General features: G+C 45.4%; 1 protein-coding gene and 1 long non-coding RNA gene across 4 annotated transcripts in view; both read right to left on the bottom strand.

The window, feature by feature from the left end:
• Positions 1-376: 376 nt before the first annotated feature.
• Positions 377-17,575, bottom strand: LOC138361461 (uncharacterized). The gene is made up of 4 exons (XR_011226969.1): positions 17,356-17,575; positions 11,320-11,409; positions 769-947; positions 377-511 (listed from the first exon to the last, which is right to left on the bottom strand). It is a non-coding gene; the product is annotated as an uncharacterized lncRNA (long non-coding RNA).
• Positions 17,576-17,734: 159 nt separating this feature from the next.
• LOC138361460 (uncharacterized) overlaps positions 17,735-25,184 on the bottom strand; it is a 128,614-nt gene continuing 121,164 nt past the window's right edge. For all 3 annotated transcript variants that reach the window (XM_069320792.1, XM_069320790.1, XM_069320789.1), the window contains 2 exons: positions 23,782-23,961; positions 17,735-23,665 (listed from right to left, as the gene is read on the bottom strand). In XM_069320792.1, coding sequence (XP_069176893.1) covers positions 23,153-23,665; positions 23,782-23,961 — 693 coding nt within the window. In that variant the 3' untranslated portion in view covers positions 17,735-23,152. The remainder of the gene's footprint in view (positions 23,666-23,781; positions 23,962-25,184) is intronic.

A 25,184-nucleotide genomic window follows, 5' to 3' on the forward strand; every position in this document is an offset into this window, starting at 1 on the left:
AGCAATTTTAACCAGAATAGGGGTTTGTTTTGGGGCGCTTACCTTTCTGGGTGCCTGTTCCGGTCGATGGCAGACATAGAATGCTTCCAACTACACGGGGGCTTCTATAGGCCATTGCTCCCCTTGCCTCTCTGAGGGGGCCCGGTTCTGGCCGTGGTCCGCGGTAGGCCTAAGAACTCCATACACATGACTGATGCCAAAGTCTGACATTAGCATATCAGCCTGGGATAGCTCCGGGGAGCCGACGGGGCTCCCCCCAGAAAATATATTACTATAACAAGTTATTTATAATTACATTTAAGAGCAGTTAGTGATTATATTTAACTGTTGACAATAATACTAATACCTAAAGCTCTGCTTTTTCTAGACGAAGTGCCAGTGTACATAATTGTCCGCCTCTTTGGGTTGTTATTTTGGGAATCATAAATTGCTTGAAGCCTTGTTATCTCCTCTTCAATCTCCTTCAATTTCTTTTGGTGTTGTAAATCTTGCACACTTTTATGCAACTCATCTGAACATAGATAAAGAACACAAAGTATTCTATGTAAAGCTGGAAAATGATATTATCCAACACAAATACGTGAAGTGTGTGAAAGCTGTATTTTAAATGCAGATGACATAAATTGCTCATTTGACAATATATGTTGGTAATCTTTACAACAATATGAAAGGGAGTAAAATATTTCCTTTAAATAAAATTAAATTAATCAATTATATGTTATTTATTTCCATATTTAACATTGTGAATAAAAATATAAGTGAGCTTACCATGTACAACAGGTATATGTTTTTTTTTTCTGATCTCTTGATATTTGCCTGAGCCTAGCTTTCCGGCTGAGCTTTACGTTTGGCATCAAAAAGCCTATAGCCACACTTGCAGACATGTTGATTAATGTTCATGATAATATTACATGAGGGACATAATCGCTGTAAAGCGTTTCTCAGGACTGAAAAATAAAGATGTAATCTGGGTTATGATAAACTGTGCAGTACAGTATAATTACATTATAATGTAGAACTACCTAAGCTCACCAGAAGTCAAACACAATATGGGAAATCATTCATATTTGAATGATCAAATAAATGAGCAAATGATGAATGAATGATTTGAATGAGCAAATCATTCAACATAAAAGACCACATGGATAGTGAAATCTGGATCCAAAATTATAATTTATATAGATGTGACAGAGTAATAAGGTCAGGTGGAAGAGTAGGTCTGTATATTAAAGAGGAACTGGCATGAACAGTGCTCCTGAACTCAACTAATGAGGTGGTAGAGGTACTTGGAATCAGGGTTGAAAATATAAATCTAATTATTATTTTAATATACAAACTGCAAGATGCAACAGTTGAGAAATTAACTGAGCAAATCCACAAAATAGAGAATATCCTTGATAACTTAACAAACCCAGTACCAGATATTATCTTCTTTGCAGACTTCAATCTGCCCATTTTAAAATGGAGAATAGTAAAAATAACATTATTGCAGGAAATCAACCTGGAAATAACAAACTACAAGTCAGAGAACTACTGACATTCTGTGACAAATTCTCGCACAGTCAGCAGATTACAGAACCAACTAAGAACGAAAACACGCTGCACCTGATATTTACAAACAATGATGAGCTAATCAGCGACATTACTGTCTCAAACACTACGTACTCGGACAACATTGAAGTGAAAACTAACATTAATAATGGTAGTAGGCCTAAGAGAAACAACAAGTGAGAAGGGTTATTCAATAAATCCAATTTTAATAATAATAATAAAAGGATAGACTGGGCAAAAATAAATGGGGAACTTACGAACGTTCAATGGGAATGTGTTCTAAGTAATAAACATCATACACAAAGAATAGAAAAAACAGACTTCTGAAGCCTATGAAGTCTGTCTGAAACATGTTCCTTTGAGGAAAGCCAGAAAGAGGTCCAACGTAGAAAGAAAACGCAGGCAACACTACAAAAAGAGACAAAAAACAACGGAAATGATTAAGCAGACAACTTTTCATAGAAAGAAGGAATAATTTAAACAGGGAGATTGTAGAAATAAAACAGAGACTGAAGCATTCATATCAGATTGAAGAGAGGCAACTAGACAAAAAAGCAATTCAAGAAATAAAGGAAAACCCAAAATATTTCCTCATTTATGCTAAATCATAAGAAAATATCACTGCCAATATTGGACCTATTTGTATTAGTGAAGGTTCATACATTGAGGATGACAAATTTCTAATTTTTCATAACACTAATTTTACAATTAGAGAAATCCTAAAGAAGCTGTATGAGGATATGTTTAGCACTCAGATACACAGCATGAAAGTAAAAAACCAGCGTTGAATGTAATGAAACGCCATTTTCTGGGTGAGACCCGGAGGCTCCCCGGAGCTTTACCGGCTGATATGCTAATGTCAGACTTTGGCATCAGTCATGTGTATGGAGTTCTAGGGCCTACCGGGGACCACGAGCCAGAACCTGGCCCCCTCAGAGAGGCAAGGGGAGCAATGGCCTATAGAAACCCCCGTGTGGTTGGAAGCATTCTATGTCTGCCATCGACCGGGTCAAGCATCCAGAAAGGTAAGCATTCCAAAACAAACCCCTATTCTGGTGAAAATTGCTACCTAAGCCGAACTAGTGAATAGAACTCTTCAACAGAAAACACGGAAACTAGTATGACGTCATACGTCACCGCGCCGCTGTCTACGCAGCTCCCCCCTCCCCGGGAGGGGGAAGGGGGAGCCCCAGACCTCCCACGCCGGCTATCCACCCATCAGTTCTGAGGCTGGATGTCAAAACACGCGAAAAACGCCGACCGGAGGGAGGGAGGGTTGCCGGGGAGCCTCCGGGTCTCACCCAGAAAATGGCGTTTCATTACATTCAACGCTGGTTTTCTGGGGGGAGCCCCGTCGGCTCCCCGGAGCTAACTACCCACAGAGGAAGGTCAAAGGGACAAAACCGGGAGGCGGACACCACGCACCCCCCAAGGAGGCGAGACAACCGGCAGCAAACGCCAACCCAAGGCGCCACAGCCCCGAAAATCCCGGGAACAACACGAGAACCACGAGCAGCAAGGCCCCTGCACGAACACCAAAAATCCATGCCCGAAAGACTGCAAGGCCACGTCGCCCAGACGGCAGCGAGAGCAGCGAAGCCACGAACGCCACAGGCATGAGGGAAGAACACAGGCAGCTTAGCCGCAAGAACACGGCTGACCACCCGGGACACCATCACCCGCGAACCGGGAAGAACAGAACCGGAGCAACGCAAAACGCGCTCCGGACCCAAACGCCGTGGCACGCAAACAACAGCAGAGGGCCGCCACTGAACACAAAAACGACACACCCCCGGCCCGACCAACAAAGCACCAACAAACCCTGGACCCCTCCAGAATGCAGCAGCCCCACCCCGCGCCAGAAAAGATGGAGACTGCTGCCATCAAACAACCAAAACGCTAAAACCGAAGGAGCAAGAAAACACAGCGAACCGACCCCCAGAGGCAAAGGCCCAAAGGAAAGAGCCGACGAAAAAACACACCGGAACCGAAGGGGCACTGCCAACCGAGGAGAAGACAGAGCACGCTGACCAGAGACCAGGATGGTGCAAGCGGCGCACGAACAGGCCGGAGGTGAAATGACGCACAAGACAGCTGACTAACGGTGCAGAAGCAACACCAAGACCGAAAGCAAGCTGAAGCGGCTCCGCCTGCGCCGCACGAAAAGAGGCGACAGTATGTGGCAAGACGACGGCCCCCAACCCCCACTAGAAAACCAAGCCGAGAGTAAACCAAGCCAACAAGAAGGACCCACCGAAGAAGGGACAGGAAAAGGAAGGACCGCCAAAATACCCCATACTGCCGCCAAGAAAGCACGCAGGTGGGACACCTACCACGAAGCCACCCGACCACCAACCGGAGGCGAGACCACGAGGCAGAACATAAGCAGCCCCGACAAGGCCCCCCCGAGCCCAGGAAAAAGGCGGAGCCGCGAGAAGATCTCGGGCGCGACCACCGAAACCCAGGCGGCACAAGGAGATGGAACGTCTGCCGAACAGAAAAACTCCGAAGCATGCAAGCCCGCCAGGAGTTCAGAAACGACGGGTCCGACGCGAGACATCGCAAGAACCCCCCCAAAAAAAATAAAACAACAACAACCGGCAGGGCAAGCTAGGAAAACCAAAGAAGGCGGAAGGGTCGCCGCCAGAACAGGACCCGAACCAAGGGGCACGAACAACTGCAACAGACCGAGACAAAGAAGCACATCACAGGACACAGGCTGACCAACGCCTAAGAACACACGCAGAACATTCCTGCTGCAGAAGAGGCAGGAAGAAAGAGCAGAAGCACAAAAAAAAAAAAACCAGGAGAACAACCAGGGGTGGACAATCAGGCAGGGACAAAAACCCCACGCAATCCCCAGGCACAAAACGGCAGCAAAGCGCCACTCCACAACCGGACACAGGAACAAGGACACGCCACCGTGAAACACGGTACCAATGCTCACGTGCAGCAGCAGCAGCAACAGGCACCACTGCAACATGCAACATGTAAATAGCAACTCCCCTCTGCAAAGGCAGAGAACGGAGCAGGCAGACCCCAGACAGGGCCAACGGAGACACGACAAAACCCTGCAGGCCCAGAAACCTGCACCAGGCGACCGACGGCGGAGAAACCCCGCTCGATACCTGCTGGATGAGGTACTGGGAGCTCTTTTACACCTCAAGCCCGGCCCAAGGTCAGGCCAGACCGGCCAGAGGATGGCCCACCAGGCAGCTGCTAGGAGCAGTCCACCGGCCCACATACCCCCACAACCAGGACGGGCCGGAACTGCCATACGAAAACAGGCCAGTGCGCCCTGGAAGTCCACGGACGAACCAGCAAGAAGGCTTATGCTCGCAAGTAGGTCGTGTAACAAGCACAGACCACTGATGGTAATACAGTGTTCCCCAAAAGTGCCAATAGCACCACTGCACTCCACTGGTACTATCCCGCAAGTTCTACCAGATAGGCGGGACCCAAGAGCCAGAGCTCAAATCCTGCAAGCACAGCCAGGAGCCTCACCAGGTGAGTACAGAACCAACCCTACAACCCCCACACCTCACAACATTAAAAAAGGAGGGTCCCCTGAACGACTCCAGCATGGGTTGGACATGCACATGAGGGGGACAGGAAGGGGTGATAAAGGGACAGTCACTGGTTTGCGAACGGTCTCAGTCGTACAAAATTATACCTAAATAAAGACAGGTATATGAACACCGCCGCATCCAGCGCCCGGCCAAAAGACGCCAGACCGCAGAAACTCACCTGGCGAATGGTGGCTCGAACTTGCCACGACTCAACCGTGCCCAGAAGAACTTGGGAGCACCGCCAGGTGAAGACGCCAGAGCCGGACCCGCAGGAGAACAGGGAGAGGCGAAGGAGGCGGTCCACACCCATGACACAGAAAACCGCGGTGTCCTCCCCACAACTGGGAACCAGGACACCCCTGGCGCAAAGGGGCACATACCGCAGCCAGGGAGAAGAACGAGAGGCGAAGCACTGTAGCAAAAAAAGGGCGCAAAACCCCAGCACTGAACCATCGCCCAGACCAAAACAAACTCCACGGCGCATGCGCATAACACGCTGGCCGAACCGCACACCCTCCCTGCGGGAAGGCGCCAGCCAGGACTATTGCACGAGAAAAAGAGCCAAAAGAGGAAGCAGGAACAAGAAAACCGGCCAAAGAAGCAAAGAGCTCAAAAAAAGGGAACCCAAACGGGCGACAAGTAGCCCAAACGGGCGACAAGTAGCCCAAACGGCCGACAAGTAGCCCAACCGGGCGACAAGTAGCCCAACAGGGCGACAAGTAGCCCAACAGGGCGACAAGTACTAGGAGCCGACAGACGTTCCAATAATGCGGGAAGTAGCGAAAAACCTTCCCGTACCCTCGAGAACACAGAAGCCAACACTAGTCCCGAAGGCACACGAAGGCGCAGGCGCACCAGAGATCAAAAGTCACGCAGAACCCCATCGAACGGGGAAACATGACAAAAACACCGTCCCAAAAAGCGGGGGAGGAAACATCCACCCACCGGACGGAACCAACCGACTCAAAGGCCAAGGAACCGAGCCCGGGGAGGGGGCCGACGTCCAACAGCACGTACGGCGAGTGGGGAGGAAAGACCCCACTCCGCGTAACCACATGCCCCGCCTAGAGGGGGATAAAACCCCCCACGGGGTCTAACGGGGCCAAGGCCCCCCCAAGTCAGCCCCGGGAACCTACACGACAGGCCCCGGGGCCGAGCCGTTCCCCCAAAGCCCCGGCCGTACCAGAAAACCGGGGCAGCCGTGAAAACACTAAGGAAGGGAGCCCACTGGCAGACTCATACAACACGGCTGGAGGAACAGGCTCAAATGCCCCCGTCACTACCCCGGAAGGGGAATTCCCCGAGACTGCCCGAGTCTCAACACCACCAAACACCCCGCCCTGAACCTACAGACGGTAAGGAACCGGATGCAGGCAGGAAGGGTGAACCAGGGGAAAAACGAAATACAACGGGGCAGCCCCGGGGCTCCCGGGGAGGAAACCACGAGAACGTTGCCACCACCAAGGCTCAAGTGCAACGCCCCTGCTGCCCGTACCCGCTTTGTTAGCACAACTGGGTAACCGAGCCACAACGAGCAACCAAACTCGCAGGACACCGGGTCGAAGGTGTCACCGACCCCACAGGCAGCAGACGGAGGCAAAACAGAGAGTCACCCAGAGACAAAAGGTGAGAGCAACCCTCAAACTCGCTGGAAGCGAGGGGGGGGGCTCTGGGGTCACATCCATCGGACCCGCACGCCCCCAGGGGTTTCCCAGGGTCCCGAGCGTTTACTTTAAGAGGACTCGCGCTCAGGTAATCCCAGGCAGGGTACTGCTAACCGGCACCCAAGCTACCAAACAACTTTCTAAGAGCTGAACCCCCGGGACGTGTACACTCACGGGGACCTAGCAGGGGGTACCACCAGAAATACTCAGAACACAAGGGACACAAGGGGCAAGAACGAAGGCAGACCCCCCCACCAGGTATATAAACAAAAGAAAAAGAAAACCCCGCAAGAGGACAGCGTACCCAAGCGGAACAGAGCCGGCCGCTATGATTGGTAAAGACAAGCTGCACAGTACCCCGCGCCCCACCAGTGCAAACACTGCCCCTTACTCTAAGGCGAACAAGGGAGACAGAACACCCGAGCACACAAAGAGCGGCCGAAAACCAAGCGGTAAACGGCCAAGCAGGGGCAGGACCCAAGGAACTTGTGGAAGGTGGCCCCAAGCCCCAAGGGCAGTACTTACAGGGCACCTAGGGAAGGGAACCCTAGGCGCATGCAGCCCGAGTACTGAAGAATCACACCCGGCTCACGCACCACCTAGAAAACAGACACCACACTCTAGGTACAGTGCTGAAACAACCACTGGAGCCGGAGCACATAACCATTGCCTATAGCATCAGCCGAAGAACTGATGGGTGGATAGCCGGCGTGGGAGGTCTGGGGCTCCCCCTTCCCCCTCCCGGGGAGGGGGGAGCTGCGCAGACAGCGGCGCGGTGACGTATGACGTCATACTAGTTTCCGTGTTTTCTGTTGAAGAGTTCTATTCACTAGTTCGGCTTAGGTAGCAATTTTCACCAGAATAGGGGTTTGTTTTGGAATGCTTACCTTTCTGGATGCTTGACCCGGTCGATGGCAGACATAGAATGCTTCCAACCACACGGGGGTTTCTATAGGCCATTGCTCCCCTTGCCTCTCTGAGGGGGCCAGGTTCTGGCTCGTGGTCCCCGGTAGGCCCTAGAACTCCATACACATGACTGATGCCAAAGTCTGACATTAGCATATCAGCCGGTAAAGCTCCGGGGAGCCGACGGGGCTCCCCCCAGAAAATCCGGACAACTTCTTTATGCGTGATATCCAAACCCCTGTAAATATAACCAATATCAACACGAGCATGGAACATTTTGAAAGAGAATTTTACAATATGCCCATGCACTCAGCCCCGGGTCCAGACTCATGGAATTTAATATTTATAAAGAAATGCAAAGTGACATTAGCACAGGCACTCAGTATAGTGAGTAGGAAGAGATTGGACACGGGGGAAATATCAGATGCGCTTAAAGCAGCAAACATAGCCCCTCTACACAAGAGAGGGAGCAAAGCACTGGCAAAGAATTATAGACCAGTTGCACTAACGTCCCACATAATAAAAGTATTTGAGATATTGATCAGGAGTCAGGTCACTACTTTCATGGAAACAAATGATCTCCACAATCCAGGCGAACATGGATTTACAACGGGAAGATCATGCCTCTCACAGCTACTTGACCATTACGACAAAATCACTGAGGCATTAGAAGAAAAAGGGAATGCAGATGTGGTATACAGTACACGGATTTCACAAACGCATTCGACAAATTTGACCATGGAGTGATAGCACACAAACTGAGGTCAATGGGAATAACTGGTAAAATAGGACGCTGGATACTCAGTTTTCTGTCAAACAGAACACAAGGAGTAACAGTCAACCATATAAAATCGAGTCCAAGAACAGTTAAAAGCTCTGTACCTCAAGATACAGTCCTTGCACCATTGCTTTCCCTTATTCTCATATCAGATATAGACTCATATACAAGGCACAGCGTTGGATCATCCTTGGCAGATGACACAAAAATCAGCTTAAAAATGACCTCTGCTGAAGATATTGAAAAACTACAAGTAGATACAGTATTAATAAAGTTTACGACTGGGCAGCAGAAAATAACATGATGTTTAAAAGCGACAAATTCCAGGTACTCAGATATGGTAAAAATGAGAACCTTAAACATAATACAGGGTACAAGACACAATCAAATTTGTCCATAGTAGGAAAGTAACATGTAAAGGACTTGGGAATAATAATGTCTGACGAACTAAAGTTTAGGGAGCATAACCAAGCAAATATTGTGGCAGCCAGAAAAATGAGAGGATGGATTACGAGAACTTTCAAATTCAGGGATCCCATCACAATGGGTGTACTCTTCAAGTCACTTGTGTTGTCCCGTCTTGAGTACTGCTCAGTACTCACTTTCCCCTTCAGAGCAGGTGAGGATTGCTGAAATAGAGGGAATACAGAGAACATATACAGCATGCATAGACTCGATAAAGCACCTAAATTATTGGGATCGTCTCAAAGCTCTCCAAATGTACTCACTAGAAAGGAGACAAGAGAGATACCAAATAATATACACATGGAAAATACTGGAGGGCTAGGTCCCAAATCTACACAGTAAAATAACAACATACTGAAGTAAACAATATGGAAGAAAATGAAGAATATAACCAGTGAAGAGCAGGAGTGCCATAGACACAATCAGAGAGTACTGAATAAACATCAGAGGTCTGCGGTTTTTCAACATACTCCTAGCGAGCATAAGAAATATTGCCGGAACAACCGTGGACTTCTTCAAGAGAAAACTAGATAGTTTTCTCAAAGGAGTGCCGGTGTAACAAACTAGGCTGTTGTAAGAATTATCCAGAGTGGTTTATCGACAAAAGAGAATGGGAAGCTGAGCCGCATGGTGACCTGACCCCCAGGGGAATTCGCGGTGGAAATAACCAACGCTTTGTTCATAGCTGCGTATAATGAATCATCCTATAGTATTCAGTAATTTAGAGAAAATTAGCCTTTATTCATTTTGCATTAAAATTGTATTGTATAATAGTACTGGATACAATATCAAGAGTATTCTAATTATTGAGTTTAAGTCACCATCAGTGACGTCACGAATCAGATCTAACTTCTAAAGCGGAGTGACCGGCGGTCATAGGTCAGCAGGGTTGACATGTCTAATATTTCTCAAAGTTTTAATAACCATTTTTGTGATCGGGAACAGCTCTGCCGTTAGATGTTTGTAATTTAATTCAGTAAAATAATTCAACCAGTCTGGATCAATTAAGTACAACAGAGGTTAATTGTTATAACTTAAACCTTGCTAGTAACTGGGTAGGACTTTGACTAGGCGGAAGGATACAATACTCTGTCTGGGGTAGTCCAGACAAGGAAAAAATTAGTGTGGAAACGGTAGCAGCTGGGATAAGAGGCCAACCATCTTACCTCTCCCCAAGACCAGCCCCAACATCTAGAGCTGTGGTCGCCCAAGGTATAGTTGCTATTGTTAATTATAGGGATAGTCTTCTCATTTGCCATTCAGGTCAAGTAGGGAGTGTTAAAGTGATAGGGAGTGAACACATTTAGATTTTGTTTTAGTTTTTCTTTTAATAAATTAAATTTGTTAATATTTTTGCATTTCATTATTTCCATGTGTTTTTTTGTGTAAACTTGTCCTGGTCACGTGGTCCACACGAGGTAAAGTTGGATTGGGCGCCGATTCTAACATCGAATCGGAATTATCATTACCGTGTAATTTATTCCACACTCAAGGTCATCATATATAGTGGGGATCAAGCCCCTAGGTTGATTAATTAGCGTGATCGATCCAGATCTCGATCATTGCTCTTGTATTACTGGTCTGGTGGTGGCAGCAGAGGCGACTCTAGGTTTTTGCTCAGAGCTTAGGTCACGTCATACTGGGTGTAGAATCCTAAGTCGGTCAATCGTCTTAGGACCACGTGGCGTGGAGTTGGCTTTGGTAAAAGTTTTGGAGTCCCTTGGTAGAGAATAAAAAGTAAGAATACGGGTAGAGGGAGTAGAAGGAAGAGAAGTAAAGAGAGAGGAACCCGAACCCGTGTTACACCGGACCAACCGGGCTGTAGTGGGTATGTGGGCCTGCAGGCCACTCCAAGCAACAGCCTGGTGGACCCAACTCTCACAAGTCAAGCCTGGCCTACTGCCAGTCTTGCTGAGTAAAAGAACTCCCAGAACCCCATCAAGCAGGTATTGATTGCACTTTAAATACTTAGTATAAGCAAAGATATTTAATGTCTGGTGAAGGATGGAGGGTAGGCAATCCAAGAGAGGAGGTGCATACTCTAGATGAAAGCAAACTAAGTAATACTTAATAAATATTCTAAATTGGAATTTTAGTTAATAATGTACAATCTTTGGATGACAAAACAACACATCAGAAAACGAAGATGCAATGATCTTTACGTCTGTCTGGGACAATTATCAAATTGTGTAATTAATATTTTTGTGAATCATTTGCTAATTATACTCTTAGCTAAATGGATAAATGTAGCATGAAAGACTGCTTCATACACTTTTCTGTCCTGAAAATTATGATAATTTGGGCTATCATAAAGTATGCAATATGATTAAAATATAGTACCGCGATAAAGGAAACCTAATCCTAATTACTGTATAATGAAACTTACTTGGATTTTTGGAATCCATTGTTGCAATGAGCTCTCAGATATTCGACTGCATGAGAAACAATATCACCGATTGAAATTGATGTTGGGCTGCTGTAAAATTTACCCAAAAGGTACAAAACTATTTAAAACCAGGCATAAAATAGAATCAGTTTAGATTAATTATATAAAACTACAAGAACAAGGTAGGATGCATACTTGCACCACCATCCAAAAACTGCAAATGAGAGTTGTGACATGCAAATCTCATAAGCACTTTTTGTTTACATATTAACTTCTTGGCATTTTTTCAGTAATTAAACTGAGATAAAAATAAAATTAATACATGTGAAAATACAAGCAAAATATAACTGAAATTTGAACAATGAAACTTCACAGATGATACAGAAGACACAAGTAAATTGGCACTGTAGGAGACATTGAAAAAAACAGAAATAACATGATTTTAACAGTGATAAGTTACAGGTGCTGAAGTATGGTAGAAACGAGGAAATTAAATGAAACAAGGAACACAGGACACAATCAGACCTACTCTATGAAGGAAAAAAACATGCAAGAGATCTGAGAATTACGACGTCTGACGACCTCACACTTTGTGAACATAACTGAGCAAATATAGTGGCGGCCAGAAAAATAATGGGATGGTTTATGAGACTGTTAAAATTCAAAGACCCCACCCACAGTAATGCTAATACTATTCAAATAACTGGTGCTGTCCCATCTTGAGTATTGCTCGGTACTGGCTCCCCCTTTCTGAACAGGAGAAATCTCTGAATTAGAGGAAATAAAGAGACCATAAACAGCAAACATATAAATGATAAAACATCTAAATAATTGAGACCGTCTCAAAGCTCTCAAAATGTACTCTCTGGACAGGAGACAAGAATGGTATCAAATAATACATATATGTAAGATACTAGAGGGCCAGGTCCCAAATTTGCACAGCATAATATAACAACATACTGGAGCTAAAGATACAGAAGGAGATTAATAATAGGTGTCATAGGTACAATCAGAGAGCAGAGTCTTAACAGTAGGGGGTTCAAGGGCTGATTGCTAGGCTAGGCAAGGGTAGACTAGGCTTGGCTAGTTTTGGCTAGGTTATGCTAGGAAGAAGTAGGCTAGGCTGATTTACTCCACCAGTAATTGGCGGTCTGTCTAATTACAAGCTACCACAAGCTACACAAGCTTCACATAGCTTCCTGGCAATATGTTAGTAATTAATAAATAAGATATATTTACTCATTATAATGTTGGTACTGAATGTACAACACGAAAAAACCTAATTTTAATCTGAAAAAGTATCTTTTTATAAAGAAATTATACGAAAATAAAGAAATGGTGACACCAAATCAAGTCGACGATCCAAGCATCGGTTAGGTTAGGTTAGGTTAGGTTAGGTTAGGTTAGGTTAGGTTAGGTTTGGTTAAGTTAGGTTAGATTTGGTTAGGTTAGATTTGGTTAGGTTAGATTTGGTTAGGATAGATTTGGTTAGGTTAGATTTGGTTAGGTTTGATTAGGTTAGGTTAGGTTAGGTTAGGTCAGCCTAACATATCATATTTATTCATTACTAACGTATTGCCAGGAAGCTTTGTGAAGCTTGTGTAGCTTGTGGTAGCTTGTGGTAATTAGACAGACCCGTAATTGGGGGGAAAGGGGGGATGGGGGAACCTCAATATAAGCTTGGTATACTCTGCTATAAAGCAGAGTATATAAAGACAGCAACGAACTCTGAACACAACCCAGGGACTGAGAATTTAGAGAGTCAAAGTAGCAATGTAGAAGGGTATAGTGTCGAGGTACACAAAAATGAAGGCAATATTGTAGAGCACACTGGTGATATGAATAAGGAGAGAAAAAATAAGACGAACGAGAACACAAATGAGAAAGACGAAAGCAACAAGGAGAAAGATAAGGGCAATACCGAGAATGAATGCAGAAACGAGAAAGTTGGAACAAAAAACACAGAGGTAGCCAAGTCGTGCACGGGTACAAACAAGAATAATACAATCACAAATGAAAATATTTGCTGGTATTATGCAAAAGGACAGTGTAGATATGGGCCCAGAGGCACGGAATGCTCATTCATGCACCCACGGAAATGCCGAAACTGGTTAGGGAAAGGCAGGTGTCGTTTTGATACAGAGTGTAGATATTTTCACCCTAAGCTATGCACACTCTCAGTCAATGAGAGGAAATGCTACGATCTTCACTGCCCCGATTTCCACGTCAGAGGTACACAGCGCCATATAAGAGAAGAAGTCCAACATAATAGCCCTGAAAATTTTTTAGAGGCAGGTACAAACAGAGGGAGAAACAGACAGGCAGAAACGTGGCAGGAGTACAGATGGAGAAGGGGAAATGCCCAAGACTGGACTACAGTTCGTCATCAAGCCCACACATACTACACCCCCCAACTACACAGAGACTACCACACTCCCCAGTATCACTTCCAAAACTGGACAAACCATTGCCACAACAACACACCCTGGGTCAGGGTAGAGAGAAGGGAGAACTACCAAAACCTTCCAGAAGTTACACACAACATGGACAATCATTCATATTTGCAAACATTCAAGGTTTAAAGCCAAAGTCAAGAAATAAAGTTAAGTTCATAAATGGCCTTCTATTAGAGTCAAACTCAATATTTGGGGCATTCACGGAAACTCATACAAAAGATTACATGGATGGTGAAATCTGGATTCCAAATTATAATCTATATAGATGTGATAGAAAAACTAGGTCAAATGGAGGAGTAGGTCTGTATATTAAAGAAGATCTGGTATGCACAGAACTACTAAACTCAACTAATGAGGTGGTAGAGGTACTTGGAATGAAGGTAGAGAAACTAAACCTAATTATTATTCTAATATATAAACCGCCAGATACAACGATTGAGGAATTCACAGAGCAGATGCACAAAATAGAGAACATACTTGACAACCTAGCAAACCCAGCTCCAGATATTATCTTTCTTGGAGATTTCAATTTACCGAGTCTAAGATGGAGAACGGCAAACACAAATATCATAGCAGGGAATGACCCGGGAAATAACCAACCACAGGTCAGAGAACTTTTGAGATTCTGTGACAAATTCTCGCTCAATCAACAGATTACAGAACCAACTAGGAACGAAAACACACTAGACTTGTTATTCACAAACAATGATGAACTAATCAGGGATATCACAATCTCAGATACTTCATACTCAGACCATAAGCTTATTGAAGTGCGAACTAGCATAAATAACGGTAGTAGGTCTAAGAGACCCAACAAGCGAGAAGGAATATTCAATCAATTCAATTTCAACAATAAGAGGATTGACTGGGAAAAAATAAAGGTAGACCTTGCAACCATTCAATGGGAAACGGTCTTAAGCGACAAAACTCCCACACAGGGAATAGCTCAACTGACAGCTGAAGCTTACAAGGTCTGCTTGAAGCACGTACCTGTGAGGAGGGGCAGAAAGAGGACCACTCTAGAAAGAGAACGGAGACGACTGTACAGGAGAAGGAAAAAAATAACGGAAATGCTTCGGCAGACACAACTATCACAAGAAAGGAAAACAAGCCTAAGCAGGGAGATTGAGGAAATAGAACAAATGTTGAAGCGATCATATGAGTCTGAGGAAATGGAATTGGAACAGAAAGCTATACAAGAGATAAGGAAAAATCCGAAATATTTTTTCACATACGCAAAATCAAAATCCAAAACCTCGACCAGTATTGGACCGTTAATTACAAATGAAGGTACGTACACAGAGGACAACAAAGAGATTAGTGAAATTCTAAGAAGCCAGTATGAGGCTATGTTTAGCACACCAATAAACAACATGAAAGTTGATGACCCAGACAGCTTCTTTATGAATGACATTCAAGCTGCAGATAATATAACGGATATTACCACAAACTCGGAAGACTTTGAAAGAGAAATTGATAATATGCCTATGCACTCAGCTCCTGGGCCTGACTCATGGATTTCAATATTCATAAAGAAATGTAAAGTACCAGTAGCGAGAGCACTCAGCGTAATATGGAGAAAGAGCCTGGATACAGGGGAGATACCAGCAGCACTTAAATCTGCAGATATAGCTCCGTTGCACAAGGGGGGGAGTAAAGCCTTGGCAAAAAATTATAGGCCAGTTGCACTAACATCACACATAATAAAAGTGTTTGAAAGAGTGATTAGGAATCAAATTTCTAGTTTTATGGAAAACAATGAATTGCACAATCCAGGACAACATGGATTTAGAGCGGGAAGATCCTGTCTGTCACAGTTACTCAACCACTATGACAAAATCACAGAAGCCCTAGAAGAAAAGCAAAATGCAGATGTTGTATACACAGACTTTGCAAAGGCGTTCGACAAATGTGACCATGGGGTGATAGCTCACAAAATGAGGTCAATAGGAATAACTGGAAAAGTAGGACGCTGGATACTCAATTTCCTGTTGAACAGAACACAAAGAGTAACAGTCAATCAGATAAAATCGAGTCCAAGCGATGTTAAAAGCTCTGTACCTCAAGGTACAGTCCTTGCACCGCTACTGTTCCTTATTCTCATATCTGATATAGACAAAAATACACGCCACAGCTTCGTGTCGTCCTTTGCAGATGACACAAAAATCAGCATGAAAATTACCTCTGCTGAAGACATTGAAAAACTACAAGCAGATGTCAACAAAGTTTTTGATTGGGCAGCAGAAAATAACATGATGTTTAACAGTGATAAATTTCAGGTACTCAGGTACGGCAAAAATGAGGATCTGAAACATAATACAGGGTACAAAACACAATCGAATCTTCCCATAGTAGAAAAACAGCATGTCAAGGATTTGGGAATAATGATGTCCGACGATCTAACGTTTAGGGAGCATAACCAAGCAAATATCGCGTCAGCCAGAAAAATGATCGGATGGATTACGAGAACTTTCAAATCCAGGGATCCCATCACAATGGTTGTACTCTTCAAGTCACTTGTGTTGTCCCGTCTCGAGTACTGCTCAGTACTCACTTCCCCCTTCGGAGCAGGAGAGATTGCTGAAATAGAGGGAATACAGAGAACATATACGGCACGCATAGACGCGATAAAACACCTAAATTATTGGGATCGTCTCAAAGCTCTCCAAATGTACTCTCTAGAAAGGAGACGAGAGAGATACCAAATAATATACACATGGAAAATACTGGAGGGTCAGGTCCCAAATCTACACAGTAAAATAACAACGTACTGGAGTAAACGGTATGGAAGAAAATGCAAGATTGAACCTGTGAAGAGCAGAGGTGCCATAGGCACAATCAGAGAGCACTGTATAAACATCAGGGGTCCGCGGTTGTTCAACGTCCTCCCAGCGAGCATAAGAAATATTGCCGGAACAACCGTGGACATCTTCAAGAGAAAACTGGACGATTTTCTAAGAGAAGTTCCGGATCAGCCGCGCTGTGGTGGGTACGTGGCCCTGCGGGCCGCTCCAAGCAACAGCCTGGTGGACCAAACTCTCACAAGTCGAGCCTGGCCTCGGGCCGGGCTTGGGGAGTAGAAGAACTCCCAGAACCCCATCAACCAGGTATCAACCAGGTAACTAGCCTAATTTGTTGCTTCCTGTTCTCCGACACAATGATTTATTTTACGTCAGGCTTTCAGCACAGCCGCATAAAAAACCCTGGTTATTTATTTATTAATATACGAGAAGGTACACTGGGGGTTAAGAGAGAAAATAGGAATAATGATGATTTTACAATCTTGCCCGAAACGCTATGCGTACTAGTGGCTTTAGGTATTGTATGTACTACCTCTATCTATAAATCAAACAGAATGTTTGTACTGTAACTCTGCATCTATGTATATATTTTTCCTAAATAAATTATTATTATTATTGTAAAGCCACTAGCACGCATAGCGTTTCGGGCAAAGATCCCGTACCCAGAAGCTGGGTATCTTTGGTTGCCCTGTGACTACTCTTATGACATTCCCTAACTCTTATGACATTCCCTAACAGTATTGTTAAACTAATAACAATGAACAGTAGTTCAATATTACCGGAATAATCCAACTCATGTGGCCATGTTTTTGTTGTGAAGCCCGGTCGTTCAGTTCGTATACATCATACCTTCTTACGAAGGTTAGAGTCTTAAAAATGTCTTACCATTGCTAATAAATCATAAGATATAATTATTTACAATAATACACTGGTTGTTTTTGTTGATTTAGGGGCGATGACATGAGTAAACTGGTTATGTTGTGTTGATTTAGGGGCAACGAACTGTGGTTATTAGACTATGTTTTGTACATAAACAAAAAACAAGATGTAATTCTTTTAATTATAACAATAATAACGACAAAAAGTTAATAATTAATGTACTTGTTAAGCAAAATTCGCAATATCTTAGTTTTCTTTAGGAAAAAATAATAAAAGACATCTGGAAAAAGATCTGCAGACTATGTCTTACATTTTATTCCGTTATTTACACTAAAAGAACAATTAAAGGTACACTATCGCCCGTGCCTGGTGCACGAGCACCAGGCACGGGCACCGGGAGCATCCCAGACACTGCCTTAATCGACTGAGATTAAGGCAGTGTTATTTTCATTCCTTTAGAACAAGGAAATCTCATTCTTAAACTGTATAATATGAGCTGCGCAATAATTTTTTGCTGATCTTCAATAAAGAAATTCTGGAGGGCTTGTGCAAGGATTAGGATGAGTTAGCCTAGTTTTTACTGTATATCCGTTTCTGGTTACTCAAGGGTGACAGTGGCGGGCAACACGAGAATAAATATTTGTATAAATTCCAATTTCGATCAGATCTACTTGGGGATAGTTTACAAATGTTTGCCATGAAATTTACGTTTTCTCTAATAGCCGAAGAGCTTATTTGAGAAAACAGTATGACATTGAATCAGCGTGGTAAAACAATTGTATTATTGACACGACGAGTATAATCGACGTAGTTTTTATATATGTTGCCGGTCGAACACATCCTTATGTGACGTTTTATACTTATGTTCTTCTAGAACATTCTATTGCGAACACATTGGTACAAAAATGAAATACGTACATCGAAAACTAATGTCAGAACAGTGACAAGAGAATACACTTTTAAATATGGCGGCTCGATCGCCGATACACTAATTTCATTTGGGGAAATTTATTTTTTCATACGCCGTTTCGCGACAATTATTTATAACTGATATAAATGTTGCAAAAGAAGTTTAGGATTAAGTAACATATTACACATTAAAAAAAATGAATACATTAATACCTAAACAGTTTGTAAATACTAGTACAGTGATAAATTGTGCCAAACATTACACAATATTATTTACTAAGAAGCGTATGACAACTCAAAGCGGCATGATTTCAACAGGATTTTTTATAGTTGTCAAAAAACTCTGATTTTAATTATCAAGTATTTGTCACAATGTATTTTATATAATTATGAGGCAGTGGAACGACCAAATTGTTCTGTATTATAAATGCATAATGCTAAATTTCTCTATACATAACAGTAAAATAAAATTAAACCACCTACATTTAAGGATAACTAGGAAATAGTAACTGGAAACTTTATTTGAACGAAAATTCAATACCAAATTTCTTGGATGTTTTTCTTAATATAAAGATCAACAGTAACGAATCTTATTCATTATGGACAAATTAACAAAAAAAAACATAATTTTCATTGAGGACCATGTATTAGAGCATACTTAGTCACTTATATATTAAAAGTATTGTGTTTTTTGAAACATTGGGGTTGTAAACAAACAGAACGGCCTACCCGAAAAGTCGTAACATAAGAAGTTGTACATGTTTGCTAATTTATTATTTGATAAATGATTATTACTAATTTACGACGACTATAAAGGTTTCCCCATTAGTTACATTACTGTAGTCTGACTAAATGCTACTACAAAACATATATAAATCCTGGGAAAGTCACAATGACCAGCGACATTAAAGCATAAAAGACTAAATAGTAACAAGAAACTGTCGGCGAACGAAAAATTCATTTCCAAATTTATTAGATGTTTTCCTAAATATAAAGATCGATGGGCTGGAATTTTCTGGATTATGGCCTAATTAAGGCAAAAATATATGTATTTTTACTTGAAGAACATATATCAGAGCATAGTCAGTGAGTTATAGAATAATAAGAGTGTGGTATTTCATTGTATAACAAGCGATAGTCCATGGAAGCAAAAATAGACGTAGTTTAAGACAAAATAACGTCCAAAAACAGCCGTAGAGTCAAACGGCAACTGTTGACGTTCTTTTTAAGAGGACAGGTTGGAACTAGAGCGACAGCACAACACCACAGTAGTGATGGTGATGGTACAGTTTACTAGAGTGGCAGCACAACACCACAGTAGTGATGGTGATGGTACAGTTTACTAGAGTGGCAGCACAACACCACAGTAGTGATGGTGATGGTACAGTGAACTAGAGTGGCAGCACAACACCACAGTAGTGATGGTGGTGGTACAGTGAACTAGAGTGGCAGCACAACACCACAGTAGTGATGGTACAGTTTACTAGAGTGGCAGCACAACACCACAGTAGTGATGGTGGTGGTACAGTGAACTAGAGTGGCAGCACAACACCACAGTAGTGATGGTGGTGGTACAGTGAACTAGAGTGGCAGCACAACACCACAGTAGTGATGGTGGTGGTACAGTGAACTAGAGTGGCAGCACAACACCACAGTAGTGATGGTACAGTGAACTAGAGTGGCAGCACAACACCAGAGTAGTGATGGTGATGGTACAGTGAACTAGAGTGGCAGCACAACACCACAGTAGTGATGGTACAGTGAACTAGAGCAACAGCACAACACCACAGTAGTGATGGTGATGGTACAGTGAACTAGAGTGGCAGCACAACACCACACTAGTGATGGTACAGTGAACTAGAGTGACAGCACAACACCACAGTAGTGATGGTGATGGTAGAGTGAACTAGAGTGGCAGCACAACATAACAGTAGTGATGGTACAGTGAACTAGAGTGGCAGCACAACACAACAGTAGTGATGGTACAGTGAACTAGAGTGGCAACACAACACCACAGTAGGGATGGTGATGGTACAGTGAACTAGAGTGGCAGCACAACACCACAGTAGTAATGGTGGTGATACAGTGAACTAGAGTGGCAGCACAACACCACAGTAGTGATGGTACAGTGAACTAGAGTGGCAACACAACACCACAGTAGTGATGGTACAGTGAACTAGAGTGGCAGCACAACACCACAGTAGTGATGGTACAGTGAACTAGAGTGGCAGCACAACACCACAGTAGTGATGGTACAGTGAACTAGAGTGGCAGCACAACACCACAGTAGTGATGGTGGTGGTACAGTGAACTAGAGTGGCAGCACAACACCACAGTAGTGATGGTGGTGGTACAGTGAACTAGAGTGGCAGCACAACACCACAGTAGTGATGGTGGTGGTACAGTGAACTAGAGTGGCAGCACAACATCACAGTAGTGATGGTGGTGGTACAGTGAACTAGAGTGGCAGCACAACACCACAGTAGTGATGGTGATAGTGCAGTGAACTAGAGTGGCAGCACAACACCACAGTAGTGATGGTACAGTTTACTAGAGTGGCAGCACAACACCACAGTAGTGATGGTGGTGGTACAGTGAACTAGAGTGGCAGCACAACACCACAGTAGTGATGGTACAGTGAACTAGAGTGGCAGCACAACACCACAGTAGTGATGGTGATGGTACAGTGAACTAGAGTGGCAGCACAACACCACAGTAGTGATGGTACAGTGAACTAGAGCAACAGCACAACACCACAGTAGTGATGGTGATGGTACAGTGAACTAGAGTGGCAGCACAACACCACACTAGTGATGGTACAGTGAACTAGAGTGACAGCACAACACCACAGTAGTGATGGTGATGGTACAGTGAACTAGAGTGGCAGCACAACATAACAGTAGTGATGGTACAGTGAACTAGAGTGGCAGCACAACACAACAGTAGTGATGGTACAGTGAACTAGAGTGGCAACACAACACCACAGTAGGGATGGTGATGGTACAGTGAACTAGAGTGGCAGCACAACACCACAGTAGTAATGGTGGTGATACAGTGAACTAGAGTGGCAGCACAACACCACAGTAGTGATGGTACAGTGAACTAGAGTGGCAGCACAACACCACAGTAGTGATGGTACAGTGAACTAGAGTGGCAGCACAACACCACAGTAGTGATGGTACAGTGAACTAGAGTGGCAGCACAACACCACAGTAGTGATGGTGGTGGTACAGTGAACTAGAGTGGCAGCACAACACCACAGTAGTGATGGTGGTGGTACAGTGAACTAGAGTGGCAGCACAACACCACAGTAGTGATGGTGGTGGTACAGTGAACTAGAGTGGCAGCACAACACCACAGTAGTGATGGTGGTGGTACAGTGAACTAGAGTGGCAGCACAACACCACAGTAGTGATGGTGATAGTGCAGTGAACTAGAGTGGCAGCACAACACCACAGTAGTGATGGTGATGGTACAGTGAACTAGAGTGGCAGCACACCACAGTAGTGATGGTACAGTGAACTAGAGCGACAGCACAACACCACAGTAGTGATGGTGATGGTACAGTGAACTAGAGTGGCAGCATAACACCACAGTAGTGATGGTACAGTGAACTAGAGTGACAGCACAACACCACAGTAGTGATGGTGATGGTACAGTGAACTAGAGTGGCAGCACAACACCACAGTAGTGATGGATGGTGGTGGTACAGTGAACTAGCGTGGCAGCACAACACCACAGTATTGACGGTACAGTGAACTAGAGTGACAGCACAACACCACAGTAGTGATGGTGATGGTACAGTGAACTAGAGTGGCAGCACAACACCACAGTAGTGATGGTGATGGTACAGTGAACTAGAGTGGTAGCACAACACCACAGTAGTGATGGTGGTGGTACAGTGAACTAGAGTGGCAGCACAACATCACAGTAGTGATGGTGATGGTACAGTGAACTAGAGTGGCAGCACAACACCACAGTAGTGATGGTACAGTGAACTAGAGTGGCAGCACAACACCACAGTAGTGATGGTGGTGGTACAGTGAACTAGAGTGGCAGCATAACACCACAGTAGTGATGGTGATGGTACAGTGAACTAGAGTGGCAGCACAACACCACAGTAGTGATGGTACAGTGAACTAGAGTGGCAGCACAACATCACAGTAGTGATGGTGATGGTACAGTGAACTAGAGTGGCAGCACAACACCACAGTAGTGATGGTACAGTGAACTAGTGTGGCAGCACAACACCACAGTAATGATGGTGATGGTACAGTGAACTAGAGTGGCAGCACAACACCACAGTAGTGATGGTGGTGGTACAGTGAACTAGAGTGGCAGCACAACACCACAGTAGTGATGGTACAGTGAACTAGAGTGGCAGCACAACACCACAGTAGTGATGGTACAGTGAACTAGAGTGGCAGCACAACACCACAGTAGTGATGGTGGTGGTACAGTGAACTAGAGTGGCAGCACAACACCACAGTAGTGATGGTGGTGGTACAGTGAACTAGAGTGGCAGCACAACACCACAGTAGTGATGGTATAGTGAACTAGAGTGCAGCACATCACCACAGTAGTGATGGTGGTGGTACAGTGAACTAGAGTGGCAGCACAACACCACAGTAGTGATGGTATAGTGAACTAGAGTGCCAGCACATCACCACAGTAGTGATGGTGATGGTACAGTGAACTACAGTGGCAGCACAACACCACAGTAGTGATGGTACAGTGAACTAGAGTGGCAGCACAACACCACAGTAGTGATGGTGATGGTACAGTGAACTAGAGTGGCAGCACAACACCACAGTCCACCACAGTCACCTCCGTAATGTCACTGTGGTTGACTGCTGCCCTCACCATATCCAGGCCGCTCACCACATCACCGAAGACATCTGGCCACTGGCGACCACCCTGGAGGTCCCTGGTGGTGATGGCGAACTGGGTACTCCTGGGACTCCCCGGCCAACCCGAGGCGCAAACAGCTCCTGCCCGGCCTGACTCCCGGTACCGCCCCTGGAGGTCAGGCAGCAGTGGGGCTCCTCCCTTACCATCATTACTCTCGTAGTCTCCGCCCACCACATGCTCCCCTCGCTGACCCTTGACCCCCACCCGCAACAGTTTAGTGTTGCGGTAGGTGTGGCCCCGCTGGCCCGTACACAACAACACAAACTGTCTGGCCAGCGGAGTGTCAGGGGTCAGCCGGATGGTGACCCGCCCTCTTGTTGACCCCGCCCACCCGAGGTCAAGGAACGCCAGGGTGCAGGAGGGCTCCAACACGCCCACTACCTCACTCTCCTGCAGAAAATGAAATAAATCATGCTGATAACTGTATAACAAAATGTTATCATATTAGTTATCAAAACTAAGTAAGTCAGTAATGTCAGTAAAACTAGTGGGTGTAATAAAGTAACCTGAAGGGTGTGGGCGTGGGCGGGCGTGGGCTGAGGCAGGAGTGGGTGGAGGTACAGCTGTCCGTCTTGTAGAGTTATCCTGGCGGAGCGGCGGCCATCTTGGTCTTCCTGGACGGCCAACACCCGGCCAGCCTCCACCAGCCTCTTGACGGGCTCACTCATCCTGCAGAGGTCCTCAACCTGTGGACAGTGTCAGCCCCATTATCACCTGTGGTCAGTGCCAGCCCCATTATCACCTGTGGTGAGTGTCAGCCCCATTATCACCTGTGGTCAGTGTCAGCCCCATTATCACCTGTGGTGAGTGTCAGCCCCATTATAACCTGTGGTCAGTGTCAGCCCCATTATCACCTGTGGACAGTGTCAGCCCCATTATCACCTGTGGTCAGTGTCAGCCCCATTATAACCTGTGGTCAGTGTCAGCCCCATTATCACCTGTGGACAGTGTCAGCCCCATTATCACCTGTGGTCAGTGTCAGCCCCATTATCACCTGTGGGCAGTGTCAGCCCCATCATCACCTGTGGGCAGTGTCAGCCCCATTATCACCTGTGGGCAGTGTCAGCCCCATTATCACCTGTGGGCAGTATCAGCACCAATATCCAGCCATCCTCTACTGGTAGGGGGTTGGTGCTGGACCAGTAGCTCCAGCCCCCCTCTACTGGCAGGGGGTTGATGCTGGACCTGTAGCTCCAGCCCCCCTGTACTGGCAGGGGATTGGTACTGGACCTGTAGATCCAGCCCCTCTCTACTGGCAAGGGGTTGGTGCTGAACCTGTAGCTCCAGCCCCCCTCTACTGGCAGGGGGATATTGCTGGACCTGTAGCTCCAGTCCCCCTCTACTGGCAGGGGGATGTTGCTGGACCTGTAGCTCCAGCCCCCCTCTATTGGCAGGGGGTTGGTGGTGGACCTGTAGCTCCAGCCCCCTTCTACTGGCATGGGGTTGGTGCTGGACCTGAAGCTCAAGCCCTCCTCTACTGGCAGGGGGTTGGGGGGTTGGTGCTGGTCCTGTAGCTCCAGCCCCCCTCTACTGGCAGGGGGTTGGTGCTGGACCTGCAGCTCCATAACCCTCTACTGGCATGGGGTTGGTGCTGGACCAGTAACTCCAGCCCCCCTCTACTGGCAGGGGGTTGGTGCTGGACCAGTAGCTCCAGCCCCCCTCTATTGGCAGGGGGTTGGTGCGGGACCTGTAGCTCCAGCTCCCCCTATACTGGCAGGTTGTGGATGCTGGACTTGTAGTTCCAGCCCCCTTTCTACTGGCAGGGGGTTGGTGCTGGACCTGTAGCTCCAGCCTCCCTCTACCGGCAGGGGGGGGGGGGGTTGGTGCTGGACCAGAAGCTCCAGCCCCCCTTTACTGGCAGCGGGTTGGTGCTGGACCTGTAGCTCCAGCCCCCCTCTACTGGCAAGGG

This window comes from Procambarus clarkii, unplaced genomic scaffold (assembly GCF_040958095.1).
Source record: "Procambarus clarkii isolate CNS0578487 unplaced genomic scaffold, FALCON_Pclarkii_2.0 HiC_scaffold_406, whole genome shotgun sequence".
In the NCBI taxonomy this organism is placed as follows: domain Eukaryota; kingdom Metazoa; phylum Arthropoda; class Malacostraca; order Decapoda; family Cambaridae; genus Procambarus; species Procambarus clarkii.